Consider the following 11,770-nt stretch of genomic DNA (forward strand, 5'->3'; position numbering starts at 1 on the left):
AACAATCTGACCCAATTAAAATTATTCTTATTTTGATTCCTTGAGGAAATACATTGGAAATACAAATGTAAAAGAAAATGAAAATGGTGAAATGGTTTGATACAGCTGTAGCTATATTATCTTTGGAAAACACCTATAGATGCATTATATGAAAGCATTACATAAAAACCTCTCAAATTAAAAATGCTCATACATTTTGACTGATCACATTCCACATAACAAAAACAAATTAACAAATATAATAAATTGCTGGCCATGTGATGCTATTAAAATATGGCTCACTAGGAGCCAAACATGTGAAATAGATTTCTGCCAGTCATTCACTAATTAAATACTGTGCAAAATGGGAAATTGAGACATTAACTGAATTCAGAATAGCAGGAATTTGCTATTACAATCACAAATTTAAGAAAATGCCAACATTCATTTAGGTTTATTCCTCCTGTTACAGTGTAAATATACCATTTCACACATTCTATTTAATAATTCATTTTAAATGTCTATCTCGAGGAAGTCCAACTCTTTGTTTCCCCTATTATACAAATTTCCTCATAACCACAAATGAAGAATATGGTTCTTTCAAAGCGACAAATCACAAACATTATATACAATAGACACTACAAGAAGCACATTATCACATTTGTCACATTATCATCCAAGTACTGGCACAAAAGAACAATAGTTAGAGAGGCCACATTGCATTGGTTGATGTCAGTTTCTTCAATCTCGAAAGAAAAAAAATCACAAATAATGGTGTATACTTCTTTTCAATTCAGTTCTCATAAAGGTCAGTTGAATGAATGTCTAAATTAAACATTCAATAAATAGGGAAATGGTTGCATACAGGGGATAAATGTAAAAGTCACTAGTGTCTTGTGTTTTTTGTTGTTGAAAAATGAGAACAGGAAGAATGGTGGCCTTGGTAAAACACAGTCACCATTATGCACACAACAAAAACAGTGTTATAGCAAGTTAATGGAGGAGATCAATCATTACAGATCTTGGCCAGCAAAAAAATAATTCATAATAGCTTATATGCTAAACCAGCAAGATTCAATCACTATGATTAGAAGCTCTTTTCAGAGTTTTGAAAGAGTACTAGAAACACTACGACAGACCAATATCATCAAAGATGTAACTAAAGTATGCCTGAAGGCATGTAGAAGACCTAAAAAGAAGCAGATTGCATGGTTGACTGAAACCAAAAATGAGCTTTCTGGCCTGATGCTAAACACTGTGATTGCTACAACAGCACACTGTCTGAGAACACTGGTCACACTGTGAGGCATGGTGGTATCAATATAATGCTATGCTTCAGGGGCCAGACAGCCCAGAAAATAAGAATCATACAAAACTAAATTAATCTTCCACTGGGCCACCATCTCGAAATGCAATGCAATAACACTTTAAGCAACCTAACTGAACTTTGTAGTTAAAGGAAAAATCAGCAGTCCTCATTCAACATGATAAAACTTTTCTCCATAGTGCAATGTGTTGAGATGTTTCACAGTTGCAATCATGAGTAAAAGTACTGTAACCCATTATAGAATAAATTATTCATTTATTATTCATAAAGTACATACTGGCCATGCAGTAATTACAAGGAAGACATGGAATAGGTGCCCTTATCTTGAAGACTGTAGCTTTGTGTTTCAAATTCTATTAAAACGTAACTGCTGCTGGTGTTGTGTTTATATGTGTGTGTGTGTGTGTGTGTGTGTGTATGTATACGTTTATTCACTTCCAAAGGCTTAAGGTTCATTCACTTCCATTTCTTAAGCAGGGTCTCATCTGCTTGAGCTCATCTCAGAAGGGGACCCAGGGTGGGGCACAAGCCCACCACAGTAATATGATTAATAAATACATAATACATAAGATGATTGTGCCACAGCAGCAGCAGGACAAGGCAGGAGGAAATGATGCAGTCGCATGACTTCATGAAAAAAGTGGATTTTATTCATAACAATACACATCAGACAGGACAGGGTACAAGCACATACAGACATAAAACGACCTGACACGGACTAGACAACATGGGGTTATATTTGTACACAGAACAGAAAACTCCAGACTGGAACATGGAGCCAGAGTAACCCAGAAGATGTTTTAAAAATCTTCAAATCTTTCAAATTATCTTATCATTAAATCTTTTTGTGGAACTACAGGTAAATCCATATACATAATAAGTGGCCAGAAACATATATATATATATATATATATATATTTATTTTTTATTGCAATATATATTATGTATCTGGATTTACCTGTAGTTCCACAAAAAGATTTAATTGAAATATATATATATATATATATATATATATGTGTGTGTGTGTGTGTGTGTGTGTGTGTGTATGTATGAATGTATGTATGTGTATGTGTGTGTGTGTGTGTGTGTGTGTGTATATATATATATATATATATATATATATATAATTGCAATTCCAGATGTTTTTTCTTAAATCCCTGTTTCATGAGGTTTTGGGAGTTTAGGTACATTGTGTTGCTTTGCTAAAACAGAAAAGGACATTAATTTGACATTAGCACAATTTTCTCTGTTTTTAAACTCTAGTAATACATTTACTGGAAAGAGATTCATATCAATTCCATAAATCATTCAAGAGACACTGGTTAATGTCAAATGCGTTAGCTGGTCTGTAAGACATTAATCAGTGTCTGGGTCTTCAACACATGTGATGTGAGAAAACTGAGAAAATTATGTAAAAATTATTTATACATATTTTTATGTATCTGTATTTTAAATGTGAGCTGGAACCTTTAAAACACAATAGTAATAATAATAATAATGTAGTAATAAGTGAATAAGTAATAAGAATCTAAAGTATCCTATTGTTAATGCTATAGTAAGTATGATAATTTATTTAGCATTCATAAGTTCACATTCAACCATATGCATGCAAGTAAAACACACATATCTTTATTTTTGACAGAGACAAAAGAATGGCATAATATTTCATCTCGGAGAAGACACCATGAGAATGTATTGACAGTGATCTGGGGAGCAAAAAGGAAAAACAGTAAAGCACAAAATGGCTATTTGAACTCTGCAACCACAAAAGTGTGAATCGCCTGCCTGTCAAAAATATGAAAGGAGAGTCTCATCTGTTGGAGACCCTGAACCTAATCTGCTAGCAGAGTATGATACTGTGAATGTTCCAGAAGCACCCTGACTCGCTGTCGCTCCAGCCGCTGAGCCTCTCTTAGATGCCCACTTGACCTTGTCACAGAAAAAGCACTTTATTTTCATTATGGTGCCATTCATTTCACTGAAAAGTACCAAACAAAGGCCATTTACAAAAGCATTCTTCAAAATATTAACTCTGTTTAATTACAGTTTTCAACAGGGGAGATGGACATGGAAAAAGAGAGGTTGCTCACTCATAAAGGGTTTCGATTTTCCCTTCCTTTAACAAAACAGATAATTAGCCATTTAAAGTCCTATTCAAAGCTGAAGCCCTCCATTAGATACATACAAAGATGGACTTTATGGTATGCATCAATAGCTATAGACATTCAAACACTAGTAGACAAATGATAAAAAATAAGTATTTTTATTTTGTATTTTATTTGACCCCCTGCTAATGAGAACAAATGTCAAGCCAAACTTATGGGTAGACATCAATGTAATGATACAATATTGATACATTGGTTATAGCGATGACACTTTTGATTCTGCTGTTGTCTACTATACAATACGTAACTGAAGGAAAAGAGCCATTTCAAAGAAAACAAATCACTGCAAATTTGTACTGCTTTACATTAATGCTTCTTGTTCCTCACCTGGTTTTTCTGTTATAAAAACCGTTTCAAATGTCATTGCCCTATTTTATTTTTTGCAGTTTAGTGAACCAGCATTCACTCCCAGTGAGACCAAGGTTTTGATGACCCTGTTGTCTGTTCACCATTTGCCATTACTGAGACTACATTTGGCAGGTAATTATTACTGGATACACCCAAAACCTACTGTTTTGGAGATACAACCTCAATTTCTAAGATCAATGTAAATTCAATCAACCCAATCGCCCTTGGTTCATGTCATGTTATTATATCATTAAAATATTTTCTTTAAAAGATTGAAATTTTTTTTTATTTAAATCTGTATAAAATATTTTGCAACACACATACTCCACAGACAGCAACACAGTTGCTAAGCAACAGACTCAAACTTGAGAAACCACAAACAATCAACTAGAATTGTTTCGTTCTTCCTCCAGTCAGCTAGTCAGTTTGGGTTCTTTCGATGCTTAAGGAAAAAAATGCTGGAAAATATCCTTGTCATTACCATTTCAAAAAAACGTCTCATTACTATATCGTTTCAGATAATTGAGTGATACATGCACCATTGGATATTTTGATATTGTATAGAATATTAAATATATATTAAAATGTTGTAAGCAAAGGCAGCACAAAACTATCTATGATCTAATCTGTGTTCACTTTAAAATAGTTGTAAGAAGCTATGTGTGCTAATCTATGCTACATGTAAAATCACGGTTCCATTAATGTCATCTGTTTACACAGTACATTCACAGTTTAACTCATTTAGATACATCAAAAATATTGTTAATATTTGGTTTATAGTTATTGCAGATTTATAGTTACTGTTACAAATATATTTACAGCATTTATCAAATTGCCTTAATAATATATAAAAATTAAATGTGATACACTGCACCATTAGCTGTGTAAATACAATTTCCACTAAAATGCAATAAGAGCATTAATAAAACTTACACCTAGTCAAACCCACATCAGCTAATCTTATTTGCTTTATTATTATTACTGTACACACAGAGTATAGTAGTAAAGTACACACAGGGTACAGCATTAAAACTCCATGTACAAAACTTTTCCTTTCAGTAGATTGTACCTCAAAAAGTACAGGAAAGATCCTTTGTGATACCATGTTGTACCTTAGGTTTGTACCAATGTTGTACCAATAATTAAATTACCAGTGACAGGACCGACATGGACTAAATGTTCATGTCATGGCCAACGCGCCTCCAGCCCGCTAGAGGGCGCCTCACCAGCCTGGGAGATGATGACCCGGAAGAGGAAATGGAAGCAGGCGGTGGCAAGTATAAAAGTGAGGTAACCCCAAGGAGACAGGCCCGCTCTTTGTATGAGTTGTATGAGTTGTATGAGTTGTATGAGTTTACTCGCCAGAGACGCTAGCTCTCTCACCCCCGACCTAAGATAATTGTACCTTCCTGAAATATGACCTTCGCCTGCCCACGACTTCGAGAATTGCCTGACCCCCTGGAAACCACGAAAGGAACCCCGACCGGAACTTCCTGGCTACAACCTCTACCTGCCCCTGACCTTGAACCTACCTGGCCCATCGGTTAAGACGGGATTCCATGCTCCCCTACCTTCCTGCCGCCCAAGACCTACTCCCGTCCAGTCCAAGATCCCGGACCATCCTGAAACCCGCCGTCTTCCGGTTCTCCTCTGCCCCGGTCCTTCCCAAAGATCCCGAACTGACTCCCTGCTGCGTTGCAGCGCGTCCATTGCTTCCTCATTCCTCGCCGGCCAGGCGCCCCCGGTCCTCCTGCCCCGCTCGCCCAGCGTCCTCTACCGGTACGACGGCTTATCCCCACGCCCAAAGTATGTCTGCTAGTACGTCATCGAATTCCCCCTGTGACAGTTCATTAAAACTAAAGATAAAAAAGAACCTATTTAACACAATGTACCAAAAAAAAGCTTGTTAATTGGTAGATTTCAGCTGCACAATAGTGATAGAACAGCTAGTGAATTTGATCAAATTTTTTCCAAAGTGGCTGATGTTTATGAAGTGATGTGAACTGATTGTCATTGTGATACACCGCACAGCATACAGTGCACACGGCAAAATGTTGCCGGTTCGAGACCAACCTCCCCACGTCTGTGTCTCCTTATGCACAACAAGTGTGCTGCCCTTTGCGGACCTCTACATCATTACTTATATGTAAATATTATTTTAAATTACAGTCATGACAGGTACAAAATTGTGCCGTAAAGGGCACAGATGATTAGGGTCATTCAAGGACAGGTACATTATAGGGTACTGCGACAGCGACAAGCATTTGCACCCATACAGGTACACAGTGGTACTTCCATTTCTTCGTGTGTATTGTAGTAAAATGCAAAACTGATTAATCACATGCTCTCCAATCTCTGCAGACCTCTCACTGCCAGGCCGTGTGGCTCCATTTGACAATTATGCAAGTAAGCATGCCAAAGCTGGACCATCTATCTGTCTCCATCTTTATGTACGTTACGTCTCTGGCAAGGATTAGTTTCGCCTCCATGCCATAGGTCATAGGTTATACCCCACACAGGAAGTAAAAATAAACAGCTGTGTTGGTTGTTCATTTAAAGCGCATTGCCAAACTCACCACTCTCGAAACAAGCATCAAATATGAGGTGCCCTTTCCGTGGTACTCCGGTGTATCCTGGTGGTGTGACCATTAGCTTATTCACATTGCCCACCAAAGCCTCTTCTCCGGCTTCACTGCCTGCTGAAAACATAAGCCTCATAGTTAACATGGGCACAACAACAATCACAGAATGTTCTGTTTTAACTGTATTATTCGTTTATAAGGCATTATTAAGGCATTATTTGTTTCAAAGGCAAACCCTGTCCTTCAAAATGTTACAAATGTACAGAACATTTCAGCCACTCTCTCTGCAACTTTACATAAAAGCCTCTATATCTATTATGAATTAAACACATGGTGGACATTGTGCTTAAGAGTAATTTTACAATGTTCTGAGCAACAAAAGGAGGGAGCGTGAGTGGGATACAATTCCGCATAGGTCAATATAGTGTTCCTCGCTATAATAAATCACTGTGGCTCCTTGTTTAAGGGAAAAATAATGCACGCACACATTCAGAGAGAACCGGTTACAAACAAACAGCAGCACAGAGTGTGAATGATAAATTGCTGTTAGAAGAATTAAAAAAGAAAGAAATACGAAAAGGAAGAAGAAAGGCCGTGAATGCTTTGCTCAACGTGTGCCACATCCTGACCTAGTGTATAGTGCGTTGCATTATGATTCATGCGTGTTTACCAAATGGGAGAAACAGGTCACTGTTTGGGCTATAGCTATGTGGCTAACAGGCTAGTGCACCATGTTTACATGTCTGCAGAACTGTACGAGCCTATAAGGAAGCAGAGCCGCGTACAACGCCGTTATAAACCCGCGCACCGCACACGCTTTTTTTTTTTTTTTTTTGGTTTCGTTTCAGTGCGAACGCGGTACGGAGGAGGCGAGGCGTCTTTGTATCTACACACCAGCAGCGGCGTCCCTCTGGTTCTCCTCCATCTTCCTTTCCAGGCGACACAACAAGCCCGCGACGCTTGCCGAGCGTTGCCAGGCAACGGCGCGTGACCCGGAGGGGGGGCGTGGCGCCGGTGACGCGTCTGACGCTGAGCGGAGCAGGTGCGTGGGATGGTGGTACAGCTCCCCCATCAACGTGGATGCTCTGTGCCAGCCAAAAAGGGTTGGAACTTTTATGACGCCTATTATACAGGCAAATAAATATATATTTTATACGTTTAAAAAATAAATGTAAAAAAAAATCTAAGATTCAGGCAGGCATTAGTGAAAGTGAAACATATTAGTGAAAGTGAAACATATGATACTAGTGACATATGTTATTAGTGAAAGTGAAGTGATTGTGATACAACACAACGAAATGTGTCCTCTGCTTTTAAACCATCACCCTTGGTGAGCAGTAGGCAGCCATGACAGGCACCTGAGAGCAGCATGTGGGGACAGTGGCACCTTGGCGGATCAGGATTCAAACCCGCAACCTTCTGATTAGGTCCGCTTCCTTAACCGCTAGGGCCACCACTGCCCCATTGCTTGTGTTTTACTTTTGTTTTATTGAATGAGCACCAAATGAAAGAAACACCACCAATCAGAAACCCAGTATGTGCTTTGCATTTAAGCGTGTACCATCTAAGGACTGGATAATGCACATGGATGCCTGGTCAAAATGAGGCATATGTTGGAGGCCTTAAACGACGCCGACCCCATTTGTTTTCCTTCATTATACCAACACCTGATTAGCACTGAATTTGTGTACAAGGGCAGATGAAGAGTCTCCGGAACACAGCCTCGCTGCACTGCTTTTTTCATTTCTGTGGATGTGTGCCAGTGCCAGATGAATGATAGCAAGGGGAGGTCTTCTTTAATAGGACCAAATTAGGAATGATTTCTCTCTCTCTCACTCTCTCGCTCTCAATCACAGTTGATGGGCAAGCTACAGGCAGCTGAACAACTAGGGCAGCATGATTATTTTTCAAATTACGAAGAATTACGTGCTGCAATATCTCCTTAAAATTGAAAATTGAATAGCTTTCAAGAATTGAATAGTCTTTCATGGTGCGTCATTGCCTAACATCAACAATTAACTGGCTCGCTGGTGCCGCATTTATTTTGTGGAGAAATCAACTCAAATGATGAGACTGCTATGAAATATGGATTTTTGATCATTTTCTCGATTTTCCCTCATGGCCTTGCTTTCGGTCGGCTCTTTGAATATGTGTAATAAAGTTGCCCTCTGCTGCGCCTCCCTCCAGAATTATCACCATAGAGAGGATGTTACCGAGACGCCAGGATGCCTGGGACAGACTGAGGCATGATGTGCCTCTCCTCAGCTTCAAACAGCTCCAGTCAGCAATTCTGCCTTGTGTAATGAAGTTGTGAATATTTCAGTGTGCTGGGTTTTCGATATCCATGTGCAATTCAAACCATGGTCTTAAAGCATCAAATGAAAAATGGCTATTCAAAAACGTGGTGAAACCACTATACAGTGGAGGTTAACTCGCATGTAATACATGAAACCAGACAAAGAAAGTACAAGCCAGAGGATATTTCTTCTGTATGCCTGGAATGGGATAAGACTTTCTTTTAAATAACCAATCTGTGTTTCTGTACAGAGGAGTCCTTTTTAGTCCATGTGGAGACACGCTCATGTGAACTATCACCAATGCATGTCATCCAGTAAAAGGCAAGACACAGTAGACGGGTTTAACCATGGCTTTATGAAGACACATATAGTCACTATGGCGACAGCAATCAAGAGGCTCCTGGGATCAAATGGGCCAAAAGTGAGTGGGGGATGAGAGATGGCTGATGGAGAAATCAAGCCACAGTCGCCATGATTCAAGTGACAGCTCAGACCAGTGCACACGCGACATCTCCCCAGTGACTTGGGGAGGCATGGTGTCTGTTTCTTTTGTCTGAAAAATGTGCAGCGTTGAATCTACAAACTTACCATCATAAACCATGATGATAGGCAGTGTCCATAATTCCATTATCTGTTTACAACGAGTAATTATTTAACTTTAAAAAAAAAATCTTAAAATGGTTGCTAATCATTACAAAACAAATTAATGAACATTAACAAAAATCTCATTGTAGTGCTACAATTCAACTCTTATCTCTTATAAGAATTCCACTGACACACCAACACAATCCCTACAGTATAAAAGATTATATTCAAGGAGAACTGGTGTGGATCTTGTCTCTGCTGGCTGAGGGCCACACCAACAGATGGGCTGGTGTCAATAGGCTGCTATTAACTGGGCTCAGACCCCTCTGGGGGCCAACAGGAAAGTGCATTTCCTACATGAGAAGATGACCTTAGCAAAGAGCTTTTTTCTCTTTTGCGCACGTTTCTTTTTTCAGACCATGTGTTTCTTTCAAATGTTAGTTTTTATCGCAATCATTAACATTAATATTTGAAGGCATGTGCCCTGTAATGACATCATGTTGTCCTCTTTGCAGCTCAAGGGAAAAATGTATTCACCTCTGTTAGACCTTGAAAAATGCTGCGCAGCAAATGTGTAGCGAATCTATCTAATATCTAATAGCTTTGTTCTTTAAAAAGTTATTCTGGTTACTGTGGCATGAATCCTACACTTGAAAATGTATACAAGTGAGATGACCTGATATACCCATGTGGCTGTTCATCCTGGAATAACATCAATACTGTTACGGTTAGGGATGAGGGTAGGGTTATTCCATCAGGAACACTGAACATGAGGATATCCGATTGCCTTTACATGTGATAGACTATGTAAAAAAAATTATTTCATTTTTTCCCCACATTTCTCTTAAAAAAACAAATGTGGGTTAAAAAATCTCTATTTAGAGTGCAGCAATATAACAGAGACAATTATTCTATTGCATTGCTGCTCTTGAAAGTCTTTACAAAAAAATTAAATTACCAATCCTCATAATCTTACACCCACCAACAAATGAACAATTGTGATGTAGGCTTGTGAAAAATAGGATGAAAATCCAAACCAGTGTCCTGGCATTTCGTTGCCCTGTACTTGTACATGTGTAATGACAATAAAGTTGAATCTAATCTCATCTAATCTAATCTAATTTGGCTCAGGAAGAGATGACTCAGGTAAACCCCCCACTGCATTGCTACAGATATTGATAGGGCGCCTATGGAGGTTTGAGTGAACGTAGGGGAAGCAGCTCTGTGAGGGAAGCGGTTGGCTGATTTCACATGCATCACTATTCCCCGTCCTCCCAAGGAATGATGCTAGGCATCACGCTGTGCTGGGGACCGGACAATAAATCATGGAATTGCCCAGTTGAAATAGGAAAAAAACAATGTCGGCATTATTCCCCACCACCTCACCATCGAATGAGTTCACGTGGTGTGTCACATGGCTCTGCAATAAAAATAAAAAAGAAATTTGAACTTGAGGTATTCTAGTTTAATTCACTGTCGGAAATGGACATGTCAGGAAGTGTAAATTTATTTGTGCGTGTTAGAAAGAGAGAGAGAGAGAGAGAGAGAGAGAGAGAGACAGGCAAATGAGAGATGCACTGACGCCGTGCGGCGCAGCAGAGTCGATAACGACAGGCTGGTCAGAAGCACCTTAATGGCACTGCTCCATCAGCCTGCCATAAATCTGTCCTTTTCCAGAACGCGACAGAACAGCTTGGGTGGCAGAGGAGAAAATGGAATGGCGTCCGGTACGAAGGAGTCACACACAAACAACGCAGGGATAGAACGGCGAGAATGAAAATGGGGGAGAAGGACAAAAAAAACCACAGAGAAAGAGAGGAGAATGAAGACGATGCTCTGGTGTCACAATGGTTAGAACAGTCTTCCCACCTTGTGGTGAAACAGTGAACTGTAACAGTCTGAGAGCATGAGCGAGAGAGAGAGAGAGAGAGAGAGAGGCAGAGATTGGGGGGTGAGAGAGGGAGGGAGGCAAAGGAAGGAGGAGGGAGAAAGAGAGAGAGAGAGGAGGGGGTGCTGGAAGAGGTGAAATGAAGCAGGGAGAGAGAAAAAGAGCGAGAAGGAGGACGAGGCACAGAGAGAGAGAGAGAGAGAGAGAGAGAGAGAGAGAGAGAGTTTAAACTAAGAGCTATGTTTTGGGACAAGCTAATCTGCCAGAGAGCAGTGTGAGGATCGTAGTGCATTGTGTGAGCGTGTGTGCGGGGAACAGATAAGCAAAGAAGCCCGCCAGCCCGGCTGCTTGTTTTAATGTGCTGACTCTGGGGAGATTAAAAAAAATATATTGACTCTTCAGTCGTGTGCCGAGACCCTGGGCACAAGCGCCACGTTGAACAGAGGTGTACCAAAGCAGGGAGAAAAAGGGACAGAAACCTAAGACAAACGCTACCAATTGTAGAGGATTTTTTTTTTCTCTCTTTTTTTTTTTTTTTTTTTAAATCTGTTCATTTTTCTTTCTTTTTTTTTTTTTTTTTTTCCTTCTTCTTCCTGGGA

At 39.5% G+C, this 11,770-nt stretch overlaps 1 protein-coding gene across 5 annotated transcripts in view; it reads right to left on the reverse strand.

Moving 5' to 3' along the window:
- The window catches only part of agbl4 (AGBL carboxypeptidase 4), a 260,027-nt gene extending 252,672 nt beyond the window's left edge, over positions 1–7,355 (reverse strand). For 2 of the 5 annotated variants that reach the window (XM_029001907.1, XM_029001905.1), the window contains exons 1-2: positions 7,296–7,349; positions 6,396–6,518 (exon numbers count right to left, since the gene is read on the reverse strand). In XM_029001907.1, the coding sequence (XP_028857740.1) occupies positions 6,396–6,518; positions 7,296–7,326 (154 nt within the window). In that variant the 5' untranslated portion in view covers positions 7,327–7,349. Of the gene's footprint in view, positions 1–6,395; positions 6,519–7,295 lie in introns of all 5 variants that reach the window. The other 3 variants (XM_029001908.1, XM_029001909.1, XM_029001906.1) reach the window with 3 other exon arrangements.
- Between the last annotated feature and the right edge of the window lie 4,415 nt (positions 7,356–11,770).

This window comes from Denticeps clupeoides, chromosome 13 (genome assembly GCF_900700375.1).
Source record: "Denticeps clupeoides chromosome 13, fDenClu1.1, whole genome shotgun sequence".
NCBI classification, from domain to species: Eukaryota; Metazoa; Chordata; class Actinopteri; order Clupeiformes; family Denticipitidae; genus Denticeps; species Denticeps clupeoides.